Raw genomic sequence first — 21651 nt, 5'->3', positions numbered from 1 at the left:
GGGTCCGCCTGGCCAGGCTGAGATGTGGGTACCATCCAGCCCTCTTAAGCTACCAGAGGAGGCTGGATGACTCCGTCGCTGATGCCTGTCCAGGATGCAACACAGCACCCCATACTATTAAGCACATCATGGAAGACTGCATTGCACACAATCTGCAACACAGCACCCCATACTATTAAGCACATTATGGAAGACTGCATTGCACACAATCTGCAACACAGCACCCCATACTATTAAGCACATTATGCAAGACTGCATTGCACACAATCACCTACGCCAACAACACAACATACACTCTTTGAGAGCTCTGTAGGAAAGCCCGGTCTCGGCCATGGCCTTCCCAAGGGACTCGGGGCTGTTTGGCCAGACTGCCTAGGGAACAACTACTACTACTACTACATGTATTAATATTAATTTTTGTGTCCAGTCATATTCAGTAAGTACATTGTAATGTATGTACAGTTCAGTGTATGTAACTGGTCATGATTCTTACATTTACCTGTGTAATTATAATATTGTTTGTCTTTGGGTACAGTTCCTGCCTGCCTAATAAATATCTGCCTTTAGGCCGATTCACACGACCCGTTTTGGTTCTGACAGGCAGTCCAGTGGCTAGACGCTGTCGAGATTTCTTTTATGCATTCTAATGTAACTGTTCACATGACCCGTCAAGCTGACGGCGGCAGCCGTCTGTCACCTGACCGACACATCACGCATATCTTCTCGAGAAATCCTGGCCGGCCGGCTGGCAACTTGATGCCAGCCTGACGGGTTGGTGATGGCTCATGTGAACGAGGACACGTAACGTACCCGTCCATTCCATGACCCGCTGTTACCGCCTTGTACATGTAGGTAACACATACAGTTCATTGTCTGGCATCATAGATGAAAGGCTGATCGAATTTGTGCATTATTATGAAGAGTTATTTGATATGACTAACAAGAAGTACAGTGATAAGCTGCAGAAAGATAAGATATGGAAAGCGATTGGCGAGGAAGTAAACAAACCATTTGTCAATAGTTTATTATACATGAAATTATAACTCATAATCTTTGCCGGTAAAATTCACTGTTTTTCTTGCCTTAATACAGGATATGCTATATCACTGCCATGGCAGTGCTCCAGCAGGACTACTGAAAAATTTTACCTCATCATCTGCTAGTTCTTTATACAGGGTCTAGAATTCTCCCTCGAACTTTCTCTTTTCAGTGATTGGTGTACCCATAACCCTTTCCTCTCTCCACGAACTTTTTCTTCCTCCTTTTCTTCTAATAGTAGAGCAATTGTTGCCAAATTCCTTAGAGACCAACTGGCCATGATCCTCACACAACAATGAGAACACACACGATGCTGGACGGGCCGGGAATGCGTCATGTGAATATACAACATTCTGATGGCGTCAAGCCGGCAGACTGCCTGGCGGAACCAAAACGGATTGTGTGAGTCGGGCCTTATTTGTATGCTGTTACACTTAACTGCATTTACAGTGGAAGCAGGATTGGCAGTGATAGTCTTTGGTTTATATGTGTTTTGCTGTGTACCTGTCCTCTGATGCTGTGTGATGCACCTGTCCTCTGATGCTGTGTGATGCACCTGTCTGCTGATGCTGTGTGATGCACCTGTCCTCTGATGCTGTGATGCACCTGTCCTCTGATGCTATGTGATGCACCTGTCCTCTGATGCTGTGTGATGCACCTGTCCTCTGATGCTGTGTGATGCACCTGTCCTCTGATGCTGTGTGATGCACCTGTCCTCTGATGCTGTGTGATGCACCTGTCCTACTTTTGTCCTAGTTTTTGCCTACCAGTTCCCACTGTTTTCCTATTTCTTGAAAAATTCTGTTCCTACTTTTTTCCTACCTTTTCACCTGGGTCTGCGTGACAGCCTGTAGGTGGCTCTCTCTCTCTCTCTCTTTCTCTCTCTCTCTCTCTCTCTTGGAAGGATTTATGTATCACAGAAGAGGACAATAAGGTGTAATAAACAAAATAAATCACTTAGGAAATAGTGTTAGAGTGTGTTGAAGGAGTTATGTAACACAGAAGAGGACAGTAAAGTGTAATAAACAAAATAAATCACTTAGGACAAGGTGTTGGAGCTTTATGCAGAGTATGGTGATATTGGAAGGATTTTTGTAACACAGAAGAAGACAGTAAGGTGTATTAAACAAAATAAATCACTTAGGAAAAGGTGTTAGGGAACTTTATGCAGAGTATGGTGATATTGGAAGGGTTTATGTAACACAGAAGAGGACAGTAAGGTGTAATAAACGAAATAAATCACTTAGGACAAGGTGTTAGGGAGCTTTATGCAGAGTATGGTGATATTGGAAGGATTTATATAACACAGAAGAGGACAGTAAGGTGTAATAAACAAAATAAATCACTTAGGAAAAGGTGTTAGGGAGCTTTATGCAGAGTATGGTGATATTGGAAGGATTTATATAACACAGAAGAGGACAGTAAGGTGTAATAAACAAAATAAATCACTTAGGAAAAGGTGTTAGGGTGATTTATGCAGAGTATGGTGATATTGGAAGGATTTATGTAACCCAGAAGAGGACAGTAAGGTGTAATAAACAAAATAAATCACTTAGGAAAAGGTGTTAGGGAGCTTTATGCAGAGTATGGTGATATTGGAAGGATTTATGTAACACAGAAGAGGACAGTAAGGTGTAATAAACAAAATAAATCACTTAGGAAAAGGTGTTAGGGAGCTTTATGCAGAGTATGGTGATATTGGAAGGATTTATGTAACACAGAAGAGGACAGTAAGGTGTAATAAACAAAATAAATCACTTAGAAAAAGGTGTTAGGGAGCTTTATGCAGAGTATGGTGATATTGGAAGGATTTATGTAACACAGAAGAGGACAGTAAGGTGTAATAAACAAAATAAATCATTTAGAAAAAGGTGTTAGGGAGCTTTATGCAGAGTATGGTGATATTGGAAGGATTTATGTAACACAGAAGAGGACAGTAAGGTGTAATAAATGAAATAAATCACTTAGAAAAAGGTGTTAGGGAGCTTTATGCAGAGTATGGTGATATTGGAAGGATTTATGTAACACAGAAGAGGACAGTAAGGTGTAATAAACAAAATAAATCACTTAGGAAAAGGTGTTAGGGAGCTTTATGCAGAGTATGGTGATATTGGAAGGATTTATGTAACACAGAAGAGGACAGTAAGGTGTAATAAACAAAATAAATCACTTAGAAAAAGGTGTTAGGGAGCTTTATGCAGAGTATGGTGATATTGGAAGGATTTATGTAACACAGAAGAGGACAGTAAGGTGTAATAAACAAAATAAATCACTTAGAAAAAGGTGTTAGGGAGCTTTATGCAGAGTATGGTGATATTGGAAGGATTTATGTAACACAGAAGAGGACAGTAAGGTGTAATAAATGAAATAAATCACTTAGAAAAAGGTGTTAGGGAGCTTTATGCAGAGTATGGTGATATTGGAAGGATTTATGTAACACAGAAGAGGACAGTAAGGTGTAATAAATGAAATAAATCACTTAGAAAAAGGTGTTAGGGAGCTTTATGCAGAGTATGGTGATATTGGAAGGATTTATGTAACACAGAAGAGGACAGTAAGGTGTAATAAATGAAATAAATCACTTAGAAAAAGGTGTTAGGGAGCTTTATGCAGAGTATGGTGATATTGGAAGGATTTATGTAACACAGAAGAGGACAGTAAGGTGTAATAAACAAAATAAATCACTTAGGAAAAGGTGTTAGGGAGCTTTATGCAGAGTATGGTGATATTGGAAGGATTTATGTAACACAGAAGAGGACAGTAAGGTGTAATAAACAAAATAAATCACTTAGGAAAAGGTGTTAGGGAGCTTTATGCAGAGTATGGTGATATTGGAAGGATTTATGTAACACAGAAGAGGACAGTAAGGTGTAATAAATGAAATAAATCACTTAGGAAAAGGTGTTAGGGAGCTTTATGCAGAGTATGGTGATATTGGAATGATTTATGTAACACAGAAGAGGACAGTAAGGTGTAATAAATGAAATAAATCACTTAGGAAAAGGTGTTAGGGAGCTTTATGCAGAGTATGGTGATATTGGAAGGATTTATATAACACAGAAGAGGACAGTAAGGTGTAATAAACAAAATAAATCACTTAGGAAAAGGTGTTAGGGAGCTTTATGCAGAGTATGGTGATATTGGAAGGATTTATATAACACAGAAGAGGACAGTAAGGTGTAATAAATGAAATAAATCACTTAGGAAAAGGTGTTAGGGAGCTTTATGCAGAGTATGGTGATATTGGAAGGATTTATGTAACCCAGAAGAGGACAGTAAGGTGTAATAAATGAAATAAATCACTTAGAAAAAGGTGTTAGGGAGCTTTATGCAGAGTATGGTGATATTGGAAGGATTTATGTAACACAGAAGAGGACAGTAAGGTGTAATAAATGAAATAAATCACTTAGAAAAAGGTGTTAGGGAGCTTTATGCAGAGTATGGTGATATTGGAAGGATTTATGTAACCCAGAAGAGGACAGTAAGGTGTAATAAATGAAATAAATCACTTAGAAAAAGGTGTTAGGGTGCTAAATCACGGTGTTTTATCCCTGGGTGTTTTTTTTTTTTTTTTTCAGCGACACACACTCCATCGGCAAGCGAGGGAAGGAAGAGAGGCCGAGGGAGAGGCCGACCAGCTCGTCATCGAGGTCCATCTCAGGCGGACCGGGGCATTGTGGAGCGAGTGCGGCGGATCGAGGCGGACGTCAACATCAGCCGTCGTGTGGAGCGACTGGAGACAAGAGTGGAAGCCTCGCACCATCAGAGAGAGACTTACGCTGACACCAACGCAATATTGTCGCAAGTACTGACGGAGCTACGAAGGATTAACTCTATACTGGAACAGGAGGCTGCCCAGGTACACTGTCTATCTGTCTATCTATCTGTCTGTCTGTCTGTCTATCTATCTGTCTGTCTGTCTGTCTTCCATCTATCTCACTGTCTGTCTATCTATGTGTATCTCTATGTCTGTCTCTGTCTATCAGTCTGTCCATCTATCTGTTTGTGTATCTATTATTCTATCTATCTAGGAGGCAGCTCAGGTACACTATCTATCTGTCTGTCTTTCTGTTTGTATGTCTGTGTGTCCATTTATGTGTCTGTTTGTCTTCCATTTATACATCTGTCTGTCAGTCCAGTGGTTTATCTATCTTTCTCTTTGTCTGTGTGTCTGTCTATCTGTGTGTATCTCTGTCTATCTGTCTGTCTATCCATCTCTATCTATTTATCTGTCTGTCTGTCTCTGTCTGTCTATCTGCCTATCTATTGTCTGTCTATCAGTCTGTTGATCTATCTGTCTGTCTTTGTCTATGTATCTGTCTTTCTGTCTGTCTATCTATCTATCTATCTATCTATCTATTGCCAGATGCCTTAATCCTGTAAGGGGTGGCCACAAACAAATCACCTCCATGTCACCCTGTCCCCTGCCATCACCGCCCTGCTCCCAGCTCACCCCCCCCCCTCTCATATACCTCTCCACTCCATCCCTCCATCTCATCCTTGGCCTTCCCCTCCCTCTCCTCCCCTCCACGTCACTCACATACAGTCTCCTAGTTAGTCTCTCACTCTCCATCCTCTCTGCCTCATCCTCAGTCTCCCCCCTCACTATCCCCCCCTCAGTCTCCCCCTCACTATCCCCCCCTCCACCTCAGTCACACACACACGCCTAGTTAGTCTCTCTCTCTCTCCATCCTCTCCACTCCATCTCCTCATCTCATCCTTGGCCTTCCCCTCCCTCTCCCCCCCTCCACCTCACTCACATACACTCTCCTCGTCAGTCTGTCACTCTCCATCCTCTCCACTCCATCCCTCCATCTCATCCTCGGCCTCCCCCTCCCCCAGCGTTACATATTTTGCTGGTGTACAAGGTAGTTGGGGTTTATCAGCTAATACCAAGGTAATTCAAAGATCCAGAATAAAACTTTACCACCATCCAAACATCTCAGCAGAGAGTACGAGGGATTTGGCAAGGCGCACTGTGGTGTGGATGTGGATGTGATAGGAAGCGTTAGGAGAAACACACTGAGGTGGTTTGGCCATGTGAAGAGGATGGAGAGTGAGAGACTGACGAGGAGAGTGTATGTGAGTGAGGTGGAGGGGGAGAGAAGGAGGGGGAGGCCAAGGTTGAGATGGAGGGATGGAGTGGAGAGGTATATGAGAGAGGGGGGTGTGAGTTGGGAGCAGGACAGTGAAATGGCGGGGGACAGGCGACATGGAGGCGATTTGTTTGTGGCCACCCCTTACGGTATTACGGCGTTTGAAAATAGACAGATAGATAGATGACCTGATACACCAGCTACAGCAATTATTTCCCTTCATCAACTGAAACAGTCTTTAGTCTCCGCACTCGTCATCATCATCATCATCCGAGCCAAGTTCAGCAGGCAGATCCTCTTCCTTTTTCTGATTACTGCATGTGTGAAGTGTGCACATGTCCATACAAGTGAGTCATGCAGCAGGCGGGTGCCGGTGGGTACCTTGCACTCACGGGCACACTTGCATGATGGCAGTTCAGGGACGGTAAGGCTGATACCACCCGTGTGCAGTAGCAGGCCAGGCAGGTATCTGCTTCTTCGTGCCAACGCCGTAGTTCTGCGGCTTCCTCCCAACTGTCTTCTGTCAGTTTGTAGCAGGCATCCCCACACGTCACAAACAGGGACCTGGCACCCATCGTCTGTTGGTGCTTGGGATGTCTCCACTCACTGACCAGCCACTTGATCCAGCTGACTTTGTTGCATGAGCCGCCAAGGAATTTTCTCCACTGCTGGTCATTGTGGCCGCTGCAATGTTCTTGTAGTGAAGAGCTGTGCGGGACCCACAGATGCATCTCTCTGCATCCTTGATGGATGTGTCCCGGTACATATCACACACCACATCAGTCCTCTTGCTTTGGGACCCCTCATGCAGAACTGAGGTTTTTGTGGAGTTAGCAGCTTGTGCAAACGTCTTGTTGTTGCAGTTCACGTGCTGCACCCAGCCCATCCCATCAGTGACGCAAGTTGAGGCCCTGGTATGTCTTCAGCTGGCAAAATGTTCTTCTAGAGGTGCCTTGCCAGGGTGGACTTGTTTGTCTTCCTCAGTGTCCCGTCAGCATTCGCCAGAGCCCATGGCAGAGCACCCAGTGATGGGACAGGACATGTCTCATGTGTAGTGTCCTGCTTTCTGCAACAAGGACTATGTGCCCAAAGAGGTTTCTGTCTGCTTTCAGGGCAATGTCTTTGGCTTTCCCTCCTCCAAGTTTTTTCAAGCTAATGTGTGAGACTGTCTTCAGATTCAGTTTGGTCATCATGTCCTGGAACTGGGTCTGTAGTGGGTCTGCTTCTAACCACTTCATCTTCAATGTCTGATACTCCTGTTCTCTAGCCTCTTGTGCTGCCATGAGGTTTCTGCTCACACTGGCCACTGCAGGAGTACCAGTACACAGGCTGACCAGTTCACTGTCACTGGAATTCATGGAACTGATCCAGTTGTGGTCCATAAGGTCCACCAGGCTTTGTACATGTGCCATGTCCCTTTGTATTCTTGGACCTGCAGGTGTGAGTGGTGCTGCTTGCAGGGGCAAAGGCTGATCATCTGGCTAAGGTGTGTCAGGTACATACTTGTGTGTTCAGGTGTCAGGTAATACCCAGCTGTGGCTCCTGGCTTCAGGCTGAATCCCCGTGTGTCTGCGTGTCCATGTTGACAGTCTCCTGTATAGTCTGGTCTACTGGAATTCTGCTGAAAGGGTTGCTGGCACCAAGCTGGACTGAAAAACTGCCTTGCATGAATTCAGTGTGCACACCTGTGTGTTCAGTCGTCAGCTGGGACATTTTGGCATAGTACACTGGAAGGCAGCATACATAGTTCAGCCTGTCGTATGTGAAGCACCAAGGAATCATGGCTGGTATGGATGACAGGCGCAGCTTCCAGTCTCTCTCTCTGGATGCTGGTATCAGTCCCAGCAGAATATCAACCATGTCAAGATAGGACATCCTGAATGCTGAGAGATCCCCACTGCCTGTTCTCAGGAACTGAAGGAAGCCATCAATCAGCTGCATGATGCGGATACAAGGTCTGTTCTCCAGGGCGTCCCTCGGGGTTTCTTGAGTTGTGTCATTGGCCAGGTTGCTGCTCATCTTCAGAGTTTCCTCCAGGTGGACCATGTCATTGGCATGGTTTGCCTCCAGTCAAGGGAGGAAAGCCTTCCATGCCTCCCTGATGAGGGCTTCATAGACCAGCGTGTCAACTCTGACTGCACGGTTGTACTTGTGGTCATCCATGACTGCACCAACAGAACATTCTGCCACCACTATAGACTCAGTGCAGAGGTGCCTGAGCCCTCCATCTTGGAATCTTCCCTTTGATCAACATCAGGGTCCAGATTATTTTTTTTATTTATTTTTTTTTATTTATTTTTTTTTTATACTCTGGGCAAAGGCTTCAGAGCCTATATCTCGGGGGCAGTAGCCTATCCCAATGTCCAGTAGTCCTCCTACACCTCCACATGTCACCACGTCGGCGCTGAAACCCACCGTCCATATTGAATACATGCTAGGGCTGTCTCATACAGGACTGGTGTATTGGTATTAGCGGGGGTATTTTTATGACATGTCGGCGGGTCTTCTGGTAGATCAGGAAAGTCTGCTTTTATGAAATTCAAATCCTTAAACTGTTCCCTGCCCCAGCTGGGATCCGAACCTGGGTCCATCAGGACTGCAGGCCGCCTCTCTACTGATTCAGCCACCGCCTCCCAGCTTTGTCTTTGAACTTCTCTGGATGCTTCCATGTTACCTCAGCAGCGTTGGCATACACAGCCTGGTCAAAGATGCACACAGTCTGCTGGAGCTGCAGGGAGTGCATGATGCTGAGGGACTGATTCAGCACCTGGTTGACAGTGGACATGTGTGTGGCAGGAGCACTGATGGTTGGCAGGTAACAAACACTGTCTGGAACGACTGTGACCTCATCTCTTGTCAGGGTGTTGAAGCCAGTCCGGCCACTGACTGTTTGATCTTCAGACATACGTGCCATGACGTACACTAGGGTTTTCCCACTGGCAGACTGGGTTGCTGCAGCTGTGTCAACATCCACACTCTTGCTCCGTGGTGGCCCCTCTCGCTGTCCAGCATTGTACGTTGGTAGCATCAGTGGTGACGGGCTGATGCTCCTCTTCTTTGTTCTGACAATGGGAGACAGGACTTTGCCTTGCCCAATTTCAGCAGTCTTGGCCTGGATGGTGATTCCGTTCACTCTGTAGGTTGTCCCCTCGCCACTCGCAGTTCCCTCCAGCCTGTCAGTATTGTCCCAGGCAAGGTTCTTGAAGACCCCTGGACGAATGTTCCCTGGAAGGCCAACATCACCTTCTGACATGGAGAGTTTCTGAAGACACACAGCAGTGTCAGTGTCCTCTGGTTGAGAGTAGGACAGTGTGGCCAAGGTGGTTGAGGGTGTGTATCAGCTCTACGTTCCCGGTCAGGGATTTGACAGCAAAGGGCAGAGTGATGTGCTCTGGGGGTTTTATTTTGCTGTGTGTGATCACATAGATGATGTCCTGATCAAATGAACCCACAAGCCGCTGGACTGTCTGGGATGCTGCTGGAAGGTCTCTGGTTCCAGCCAGCAGATAGGTGAGAAAGTGGATGAGTGACTCTGGCATGAGGTGTTCACTTACATCAGCTTCTGGTGTCTATGGAGGCCAGGCTGTAGGCACCTCTTGGGCCCTCATGTCAGCTCTCATTTTCAGGGCTGTCTTGGCTAAATTGTCTTCATCATAGACAGCTGTCAGGGCGCACAGCTCTGCTTTCAGTCTCTGGGACATTCTATCCATATCAGTGGTCAAAGTCCCATCCTCGGCCCTCCCCCACCCATGTCCTTCTGGGCTTGGCACCTGAGGCTGACTCTCAAGACACTGTCTCCAAACACCCGACTGATAGTTGGTGCACATGGTATGCATACACAGGCAGTCCCTGCAAGGTGGCAGCTGGCTTGACTCCACCTCTCCTCTCTTGCTACACACTGGCACTCTTTGGCACGTTCGCAGACTGACAGGGTATCAGGGTAAAGAACAAGTTTTCCAGAGTCACCAGGGAAAATATACAGAGCTGTGCCAAACTCACTTGCCAGCGTCCTGCGGGTGTGATGCTTTGTACAGTCCTTGACACAGTCAGTGCCAAGAGATGTCATGGATTGAATCAGTCTAGATGAGAGGTCAGTCATCTGCATTACTTGTGGTTTGGCAGACAGGTCATTGCTAATGAAGGAAAACAGTTCATCGTAAGATTGCTGCAGTGCACCTTTATAGGTAGTTTCTTCATCGTCCTCTTCTTCCTGGGTCCCACAGTGACTCCTCCCTTGTATATGCCCTGCAAAATGATCAAGAAAAGGAGTTAGCTGATGTAAAGGCATATATTCCAAGCAATCATCACATCACAGCAACAAGGTCTCTGCTGACTATGGCCGGTAGTCTGCTGTCCATCTTCATAGTTGCTGCACTTCTGATCTTTGCATCGGCTGGAAGTTCACAGCACTGGATCAGTGGCTCTCTTGTCTTTTGTCCTCTGGAATATGTTGTAGCTTTCCAGCAAAACATACAGTCCTTTTCATATGCAGGGGATGTGCAGCTGGGTCCTTGCCTCGCAATTGTTTTCTTGTCTCCTCCTGGGGCTGGTGGGAAGTGGCAAGTCCCTGGCTGCATCCAAAAGTGGTATATGTTGTCTGATTTCAGCAGCCCTGAGCAGCATCTTCCAAGACTCCAAGTTCTGGGGTTGGTATCAGCCAGTGTGTCTGTTCATCAGAGTAGTGGATGGTGCAGCCCATGCGTCACCTCTTTGATGGTGGCACATGCTGGACGCCATTGCCAGTCTCTTATGTCCTCAGGAAGATCAGTTAGGCCTACGTGCTGGAAGATCAGTTAGGCCTATGTGCTGGAAGATCAGTTAGGCCTACATGCTGGAGGATCAGTTAGGCCTAGGTGCTGGAGGATCAGTTAGGCCTACGTGCTGGAGGATCAGTTAGGCCTACGTGCTCTCACCTGCAAGGAACAACACCATGCTTTTAGCACCAGATCTCATAACTGCGCAGTACATGTTAAACACTGACAATGCAGAATTCCTTAGATTCAGCCCAGAATATTCATGTGTGAATCCAAAGTATTATTGCAAAATGTCTGTACAGTATATCTATTTATCAATAGCCGGACGCCATAATCCCGTAAGGGGTGGGGGTTTGTCTTTGAGTTAGTTGTTTTACGGGGAGGGGCACTAACCTTCCACCAACCCACTTTCTGACACGTAGGGAACACGTATGGTTTGGTTATATGGTTACCACCCAGCGTTGTAAATGATTTCCTGGCTTACAGGAAACCATTAGGCTTGTCACTCAATTTAAAGCCCTCTGAAAAGGAAAGAAGAGTAATAAAAAGCGACAGGAAAGATGGGAGAAATAGGAAGAGAGGAGGACAGACACAGAAAAAGAATGATACAGGCTAAGGAAGATGTAGGCAGCACTACATCAAGTGAGTGGATGATGGTGAGAAATAGGAAGAGAAGAGGACAGACAGACAAAGAGTGATAAAGGTGAAGGAATATTCATGTGTCAACCCAATGTATTAGTGTAACACGTACTGGACAGTTTCTGGCAGCAGCTAACATCCATCTTCCACAGTCAGCATGATTCCTAGTGCATGGATCATCATATCCTGTTTATGTATGTGGACTGCGGCTCACACACCCCTCTCTCATATACCTCTCCACTCTATCCCTCCATCTCATCCTTGGCCTCCCCCTCCACCTCACTCACATACACTTTCCTCGTCAGTCTGTCTCTCTCCATCCTCTCCACTCATCCCTCCATCTCATCCTTGGCCTCCACCTCACTACCTACGCTCCTCGTCAGTCTCAGTGTCCATCCTATCTACTTCATCCCTCCAGCTCATGCTTGGCCTACCCCTCCCTCTCCCCCCCCTCCACCTCACATATACTCTCCTCGTCAGTCTGTCACTTTCCATCCTTTCTGCTCCATCCCTCCATCTCATCCTTGGCCTCCCCCTCCCTCTCCCCCTCTCCACCTCACTCACATACACTCTCCTACTTAGTCTCTCACTCTCCATCCTCTGCACATGGCCAAACCACCTCTTGTATTGCTCCTGTAATGCATTCTCTCTCTCTCTCTCTCTCATCCAGTACCATAGTGAAGGGACTTAATTCAAGGCCCTGATTGTTTTGCCATTAGACAGACAGATAGATAGATAAATAGACAGATAGATAGATAGGTCAATAAATACATAGATTGATTGGTTGATTGATTGATTGATAGACAGATAGATAGATAGATAAATAGATAGATAGATAGGTCAATAGATAGATTGATTGGTTGATAGACAGATAGACATATAGATAGATAGATAAATCAATAAATACATAGATTGATTGATTGACTGATTGATTGATAGATAGACAGACAGACAGACAGATAGATAGATACACAATACCACAATGAAGGACAAATCAAGGGCTTCATTGTTTTGCCATTAGATAGATAGATAGATAGATATAATTAATTGTTTTTCCAGTTTTCAGGAAGTTGGTGAAGATCATGATGTACAACTCTCTCTCTCTCTCTCTCTCTCTCTCTCTCTCTCACTCAATCACTCACATGTACAGTACCATCGGGAAGGGATGTAATTGTTTTGGAATTTGATAGATAGGTAGATGGATAGATAAATAGGTACATAGACAGACCGATAGATAGATAGGTAGATAGATAGATAGCTAAATGGTTAGATAGGTAGATAGATAGATAGCTAAATGGTTAGATAGGTAGATAGATAGATACAGTAATCCCTGTAAGACCCGGCCATCCAATTCCCCGACACCCCAAGGCCTGGACATTTTGGGTCCGTGCCTTTGGAACACAAAAGTGACCAAAAACATAAAAAGGAAAAAAAATCTGATATTTTTTTCCCCTTAATTTGAACTTGGCATGTAGTGCGGACCAGCTGTGTTTTGGTGCGTAATTCCGCTGACGTCCTCTAGGGCACCCCTGCATCCTCCTCATTTCCTGCCCGTCCTTCATCGTGCACGCTCGTCACCGTTGCCGCCCACGTTCTCCCTTTTGTAGTGGTGCCCTGCCTCCTGCAGGCTTTGTTGTTCCTTTCCTGCCTCTTCTTCGTGTGTGTGATGATGGCCCCGCCGGCCGAGAAGAGGAAGCGAGTGGTTCTGACTCTGGAGAAGAAGAAGGAGATATTGGACAAGATGGATGTGGCGCATCCTCTGTGAATTCAACCTGGCCTGCTGTACCTTGTTTGACATCAGGAAATCCCACGACAAACTCACCCAGTTCACGGAGAGGAAGGCTATGTACCCTCCCAGGTTTGCAGAAATCAACCGCTTCACGCTGATTTGGTATCGTCAGCTACGTGCTGCTGGTGTGCTGGTGCGTGACGCGGAGCTGAAGGCTGCTGCTGAGAAGTTCGCAAGGTTACACGACACCCCAGACTTCAAGGCATCCGAGGGTTGGCTCTTCGCTTTCAAGTTAACGGCATGGTGAGTTGCAAGTGCAGAGCAAGTAAGAACAGAATGTGCAGTGTTAAACAATTATAAGTCACAGTGCAAAGGATTAAGTGCAGCACAACACTGGATTACTGTACGTGCTGCAAGTGCACCTTCACCACTGCCAGAGCCATAGAGGAGGCGGGTTAATCTTTGTAACGGCCACGGACGTGTTATAAGTACCCTGTACACTGCTAAATATTTTCCATACTCACTTCTGATTCCTCATTCTCTGGTTCCTTTTCATTTATTTCATGGTTTCTGTCCCTTACTTGTGTGCACAGGGTCATAAATAGGTGCTGTGCAGGTCCAGTAGGGAGTTATGTAGGTGGCTTTTTGAGTTGGGTTAGGTTGGGGTCCATAAGTACCTGTCCCGGGGCCTTTATCCCAAGTCCCGGACATGCCTTTGGCTCAATTACGTTGGGTCTTGGAGGGATTACTGTAGATAGATAGATATACATACCATACCATAGATAGATATACATAAATGCCACAGTGAAGGACAGAAATCGAGAGTGTAATTGTTGTTATTCTTACAGAAAGTTGGTGTAGGAGAAGGAGAGCGAGAACACCAGCCACACCAGGAGCATCACATGGACCCCCAGGACGACAGTAGTTGCGGCTCAAACCAGGGTATTATTATTGTGGAGGCGTATTCCGACCCGGTATAACACCAGGGATTAATACCACACCCACTGACACCCACCCACACCAGTACACCACCCACCGCACTACACCACCCACACACCCATTCAAACCAGGGTATTATTATTGTGGAGGCATATTCCGACCCGGTATAACACCAGGGATTAATACCACACCCACTGACACCCACCCACACCACTACACCACCCACAGACACACCCACCGCACTGCACCACCCACCTACACCACCACCCACACACCCATTCAAACCAGGGTATTATTATTGTGGAGGCATATTCCAACCCGGTATAACACCAGGGATTAATACCACACCCACTGACACCCACCCACACCATCCACTGACACACCGAGATGAGATGGAGGGAGAGATTAACTAGGAGAGTGTATATAAGTGAGAGAGTATTGTGAATTTACTGTAGACTCATACCATAAATGGATGTCATATAGGAAGAACTTACTACACTGGTGGACATTTGTATCGTAAGTTTATGTTTCTAAAGCATTCTTTCCTCTTCCTTCTGCCTGTGGGTGACTCTACACTGAGTGACAAGCCAAATGGTTTCCTGTACACCAGGAAACCAGTTACTACGCTGGGTGGTAACCATATAACCAAATTATGGCGCCTGGTGGTTTAGTGGGTAATTATTGCACTCCAATCGGATTGAGCCGGTGAAGGTTTATATCCAAGGGATGGTTGGGGTTTATTGCTCATGTAATGCCACTCAGGGATGAGTGAGGCTGGTCACTCTCATCTTAAATGTCAGGACCAAATTGCCTAGCCCCGGGCTCCTACGCTTCTCATGGGGCAACACAGGATTGGATGATGGATGGATGGATGGATAGCATTCATAAGTTTGTTTTCCTAAAGCTGTCGTAAGTTTGTTTTTCCTTGAGAAAGATTCGTAACCCCTTATCAGTCGACGGCTGAGTGTAGTCGTAAGGTAAGAATAAAGTTGACTTGTATTTATGGTTTTATTCGTCCCTTATACCTAATATCCACAGTCTCATTGCCACCTCATACCTAATATCCAGTCTAATTGCCACCTCATACCTAATATCCACAGTCTCATTCCCACCTCATACCTAATACCCACAGTCTCATTCCCACCTCATACCTAATACTCCATGTTCCATTCCTATATCCTGATCCCAAGGAGATTAACTAAGATGGTGGCAGTGTAATAGAAAGTGTTACAGAAAGGATGTAGAGCCACAGCACTCTAACAAAAGCTTAACACTACACTATGGTGCTGGTGGTGATGTGCTGAGGATAAGTAGCCATGTGGTGTGTGATAAGAAGGACCTGTTGTTATGGAGGAGTGCAAGGTGATAATCAACTCGTCACTTAAACAAGCAGACTGTGCAGTGGAAGCCCAGAAACATACATGGGATAAACAGGACATGGAATGGATATAAGGACAGCAGAACACAAAGCAGGTGTACGGCATCAAAGTGTACTGTCTTAATACCTTCCACATACCTTGCCTATCTATTCTGTCATAAGCTTTCTCCAAGTCCATGAAGGCAGCATACACTTTCCTTCCCTTCTCTAGATACTTCTCTACTAAACATCTTAGAACAAATATCTGATCTACACACCCTTTTCCCTTCCTAAATCCCCCTTGTTCTTCTCCAACTAGCTCCTCTGTCATATGCCTAACCCTATCAATGAGTATTCTACCATATATTTTACCAGTCACACTGAGAAGGCAAATACCCCTATGGTTACCACATACTTCTCTCCCATTTTCCTTTGTATAAAGGAACAGTTTCCTAACCCTATCAATATGAATATTCTACCATATATTTTACCAGTCACACTAAGAAGGCAAATAGCCCTATCTATCTATCTATCTATTGCCAGACGCCTCAATCCCGTTTGGGGTGGCCACAAACAAATCGCCTCCAAGTCGCCCTGTCCCCCGCCATTTCACTGCCCTGCTCCCAACTCACACCCCCCTCTCTCATATACCTCTCCACCCCATCTCTCCATCTCATCCTCGGCCTCCCCCTCCCTCTTTCCCCCTCCACCTCACTCACATACACTCTCTTCGTCAGTCTTTCACCCTCCATCCTCTCCACATGGCCAAACCACCTCAGTGTGTTCCTCATAACGCTTCCTATCACATCCACATCAACACCACAACGCTCCTTTATATCCTCATTCGTCAGCCTGTCTCTCCATGTGACTCCACAGGCTCCTCTTAAATAACTCATTTCCACGGCTCTCACTCTTGACTTGTGTCCTTCCAACAACGTCCACGCTTCACTTCCGTACGTTAGAGTTGGTATCACAATGCTGTCATGTAGTAACTTTTTCACTTCCATGCTCACTTCCCTGTTTCTTATCACTGCTTTCAAAGAACCAGCAACCTTTCTTCCCTGCTGTACCCTTTCAAGCACTTCACCCTCCAAACCTCCATCCTTACTCATCACACTACCCAAGTACTTAAACGTACTCACATTTTCCAATTCCTCACCATCCAACCTCGCTGTACATTCACTGACTTCACCTCTCTCAAAGACCATCACTTTACTCTTCCCTACATTCACCTTTAGATTCCGTTTCCTACAAACTCTCTCAAACTCATCCACCAAGCCTTGCAGCTCTCCTTCGTCTTCACTCAACAACACAGTATCATCTGCAAACAACAGTACAGGGAGTTTCCAAACACTATCCTCTCTCACCAGGGCCACTCCAACATCCACTACCCTACCTCTTTTATTACCCCATCCATGTACAGATTGAACAACCATGGAGACATGACACATCCCTGTTTCAACCCAACTTTCAAAGAGAAAAATTCACTTAGTTCACCATCCACACGCACTGCAGCCTTCGCACCATCGTACATACTCTTCACAGCATTCAACAACTTCCCATCTATTCCATATATTCTTAACACTTTCCACAATCCTAGTCTATCCACCCTGTCATATGCTTTCTCCAAATCCATGAAAGCCGCATACAACTTCTTTCCCTTCTCTAGAAACTTTTCCGCTAAAGATCTGAGAATGAATATCTGATCTACACAACCTCTTCCCTTCCTAAAGCCTCCCTGTTCTTCTCCAACTAATTTCTCTGTTCTTTCTCTAACTCTGTCAATAAGTATCCTACCATATACTTTTCCTATTATACTAAGAAGACAAATGCCCCTATGATTACCACACACTTCTTTTTCCCCTTTTCCTTTGTACAAGGGAATAATTATACCTGACTTCCAATCCTCCGGGACTCTACCTTCCTCCCAGGCCAATCTGCACATCTTCCACATCCATTCTACTACTATCTCTCCCCCATGCTTCAACATTTCACCACACACTCCATCAATTCCTGGGGCTTTCCCTGATTTAACTTTCTTCATTGCATCCACAACTTCTATCCTACTGATTTCTTCCTGTCTTCTCACCTATGGTTACCAAATACTTCTCTCTCCCCTTTTCCTTTGTATAAAGGAACAGTTATACCTGATTTCCAGTCCTCTGGAACCCTTCCGTCTTCCCAAGCCAATCTACACAACTTCCATATCCACTGCACAACAATCTCACCCCCATACCTCAGCATTTCACCACACACTCCATCAATTCCTGGGGCCTTTCCCATCTTGATCATCTTCATTGCTTCCACTACTTCTGCCCTACTGATCTCTTCCTCCCTCCTCTCATCTCTTCTTCCCCCAGCCATTCCCCAACCACTTATACTCGCACTGCTCTCACTCTCTACATTCAACAAATCCTGAAAGTGCTCCTTCCATCTCCTCAATTTCTCTCTCTTCTCCACCAACAATCTATTATTCCTATCTTTCACTCCCTTGCTATTACCACTTTCACACTGCCTTACTTTCTTTACCTCCTTCCAAAACAATTTCTTACTCTCCCTCCATTTCACACTCAGATTCCTCCCAAACTCCTCATCCACTTTCTTGTTACTCTCCTTCACCAGTCTCTTCACCTCCCTTCTCCTGCTCACATATACCTCTCTCTTCTCTCTCTCATCTTCTCCCCTACCTCTACTCGCTAGCCGTTCATTATATGCCTTCTTCTTTTGTTCCACAGCTCGTTTCACCTCATCATTCCACCATGCTGTCCCTTGCACACCCTTGCATCTCCTCCTCACTCCACAAACCGCCTCACACGCTGCGCTTATCTCTTTTGTGAATATCTTACATACGTCTTCCACCCCTTCCATCTGCTCTAGCTCATACCTTCCCAGTCTTTCTTCCACTATGCTCTTATACTCTGCCATTTTCTCACTGTCTTGCAACTTCTCCACTCTTCTCACAGGAGCTGCTTCCTTCTGTCTTCCCCTTCGTCTCTTCAACCATTTTCTTTGCAGCCTTACCTTGGCCATCACTAAGTGATGGACCGAGATTATTATTATTATTATTGTTATGCTGAGTGTTTTTAGGCCGACTCCTCGTACTAAAGACACTAGCTACTGAGCGGGGTCCTCTTTCCGGACCGGAAGTAATGCACTAACAAGGGAACAGGACATAAAAACTAGGCAGTCCACCTTTAACACATCTATTACCTTAATTACAACACCTTAACAATATCACATAAGATGGTATTATAAACAGAGGATACAGACATACAGAGTTACGTTAGTGTAATATGGGATATTCACACACTCCTTAATTATGCTTTATAATAGGTCAAGAGTCCGAAAGTGGATGGGATTCACTTGTATCAAAGTCCAAAAGGTCTTAGCGTGTCGGGGCAATGGAGATGTCTGGGCTTGAGGAGCCGAGGAGGGATTATTACTATAAATTAACAAGGGAGGTAGAGCACTAGAGTTCGCTGTTTATGTTCGGCGCGGCGACTCTCGCCCGCGCGTACACTGACAAGGGGGGAGACTACTCTAGATTGGACTTTGGGATAGCACTGCTCGGATGAACCCAGAACTTATAGTCTTTGTTAGGGGAAGGTATTTACGGACACTTTTTGGTGTAATCCCGCTGGTTCACTCTGTCACTGTCTCACTACAGGGAAGAGGAAGTCACTATTCTTGCCCGAGTTTCTGGGGCGATATCACTTTGTCACTATAAGGTGTAGGTCCTCACTCTGGTCACGGTGCAGGGAGACCCTCTTGCCTGGGGTCTCGACCTGTTGTAGGTCCTCCTCTGGTCACGGTGCAGGGAGACCCTCTTGTCTGGGGTCTCGACCTGTTGTAGGTCCTCCTCTGGTCACTGTGAAGGGAGGCCTGTCTGGGTTGGCCCTAGGGACTGGGGCCAAACAGGTGTAGCAGACGGGCCTGACGTCGTAGGTCTGCGGGAGGGGGAGGTCGGCGTTGACGGGTTGCCGGGCTCGTCTAGGGGTCCGAGGACTGCGGAAGTCTACCGGGGGACGCGCCGTCAGGTGTGGGCTGCGGCCTCGTCTCCCGCTGGTACCTGGGGAAGACAAGCATTTCCCGGGGGTAGGAGGTAGGTCCCGACTGGGACCAGGCCTCTGTTCAGGTGACACTTTAAGGGTAACTCCCCCGGGTGGTGTCCGGCTACTCCTGCAGGAGTTAGCTGGCTCTAGAGGACACACGGAGGCCGTGGTCTCTTTTACACTTATGGAGGGTAGCACAGAGGCGACTCTCCCTCTTGTCTTTGTAATTGCCGTGGCACCAGGTTGATCGGTCCTGGGACCCACTTGTGGCGGTGTGGGAGGGTCTCTTACCCTTAGAGTGGCTAGGGGCGTGAGCCCCGTACAATCCACTATTGGGCCTCCTGCCCTATTTGTTATAGAGGGCTCTCTTCCCTCGTCAAAGGACCTCCTGTCCTGGTTGTGGCAGAGGGTATTACGCCCTCGTGGCTCACTGTGGCATAGGAGACAAGCCCCTCGTGGCTCACCTGGGTTACTGCGGCAGAGGAAGGGACTTCCTCGTGGCTCGCGGTGGCAGTAGGTGTAAACACCCCGTGGCTCACCTAGGGACCTCCTGTCCCGTTGGGGTGAAGTTGTGGTCGTCACCACAAGACTACGAGGGACTGACGTATCAGTCCCACCCCACTGCTGTCGAGTTTTTTTTTTTTTTTTGTTGCCTATCGACCATTGAGGCCGGAGCCTCTGGTCATTAAGGCAGATATATATATGTATATATATTGACACATATATACATATATATATACTGTAATGCTGTGTTTTTAAGGCGACTTCTCGTCGTAAAAACACGAGCACTGGGACGGGGTCCTTTGGCTAGACCGGATGTAATGCACTAACAAAGGAACAGGGCATAAAAAGAGACAGTACACCGAATCACATCTATTGCTTAAATTCTATCCCTTACAGCGCTACATACACAACATTTGGTACACAATTACACAGAGATACAACAATACACTTATAATTGGATCCAATCTACTTTTGCACAGGGCACAGGGCAGTCAGGGATATGGGTTACTGTTATTGAGGAGAGATATCACTTCACTGCGATGGTCAATCGAGAACACTGGTCGTGCCAACTGGTGGATAATAATAAACGGGGGAGTCTCACTTATATTCACTGTGATCGGGAGTCTGTGGGGGATATGATACTATAATAAAGGTAGGGTGCGTGTGGCGACATCCGACACCGTCACCTAGTCGCAGGGAAGCACTTCATTAGCCTTTCGGCTCGTTCACACACCTACCTTCGACTCCACAGAAAACTCCCCGCGTCCTTTCTGAGAGGGGGAACTGAGCTGTTTAATGTTCAAGCACGACTTACTCCGATATCACTGTTTAACATAACTTTTATTTGTCACTGCCACTGTGCATTGGATCACTGTCACTGTATTAGGGGTCACTGTCACTATCACTGTTCTACCCGTGTTTCCTGGGTAGTTGGGTCACTAGTACTTACTGTCCAGGGAGGTTCCCTTGTTTAGGGCCTTGACCTGAGGGGCGGCTCCTTCCTAGGGCCGCACTGGTGGGGTGCAGGGAGGCCTCGTAGTCTGGGGGCCTCGACCTGATCGGGGGCCCTCGGGACTAGGACCGAACAGGCGGAGGATTCGGGCCTGCTTCTTCTTCTGCCGGGGCGTGAGAGAGCCTAGGTCGCCGTCGTCGGGGAACATGGTGGAAGGCCTGGGCATCCGGGGTCTGCAGGTGCTCAGGGGGAGAGGCGCCGTCAGGGCTGGGCTGCGACAGCGACTCCTGTAGGGCTCCAACAGTGCTAAGGAGCGTCCGGGTGTGGGCGGTAACTCCGCAATCGGGCCTTGCCACCACTCTAACGCCTCCGCTTGGCCAAGAAGCCTGGATGGCGACGAAGGGCTCCCTGGAGGGAAAGAGGCTTGAGGGAGACTCACGCTCTTCGTGGTTCCCTGAGTGTGTTCATTGGGCTGAGGTGGGGCTCCACTTCCCCTAGTATGGACTTTGGCTGGTGCCGTGAACTTGTCCGGCGTGCGAGGGACACCAGTAGGGTGATCGGGGTCGCCCTTTCGCCGAGGCAAGCGGCCGT

The 21651-nt window shown here is 46.7% G+C and overlaps 1 protein-coding gene across 2 annotated transcripts in view; it reads left to right on the top strand.

Annotated features, from left to right (window-relative positions):
• The window catches only part of LOC145395500 (uncharacterized), a 102511-nt gene extending 87333 nt beyond the window's left edge, over positions 1 to 15178 (top strand). For both annotated transcript variants that reach the window (XM_080269108.1, XM_080269107.1), the window contains exons 7-8: positions 4617 to 4897; positions 14105 to 15178. In XM_080269108.1, coding sequence (XP_080125234.1) covers positions 4617 to 4897; positions 14105 to 14236 — 413 coding nt within the window. In that variant the 3' untranslated portion in view covers positions 14237 to 15178. The remainder of the gene's footprint in view (positions 1 to 4616; positions 4898 to 14104) is intronic.
• Positions 15179 to 21651: the final 6473 nt, after the last annotated feature.

The sequence above is a fragment of the Coenobita brevimanus genome, chromosome 31 (assembly GCF_032717465.1).
Source record: "Coenobita brevimanus isolate Jiangsu-jjx chromosome 31, ASM3271746v2, whole genome shotgun sequence".
In the NCBI taxonomy this organism is placed as follows: domain Eukaryota; kingdom Metazoa; phylum Arthropoda; class Malacostraca; order Decapoda; family Coenobitidae; genus Coenobita; species Coenobita brevimanus.
The sequence above is the reverse complement of the archived record's forward strand: the minus strand, read 5'-3'. Positions and strand labels throughout refer to the sequence as shown.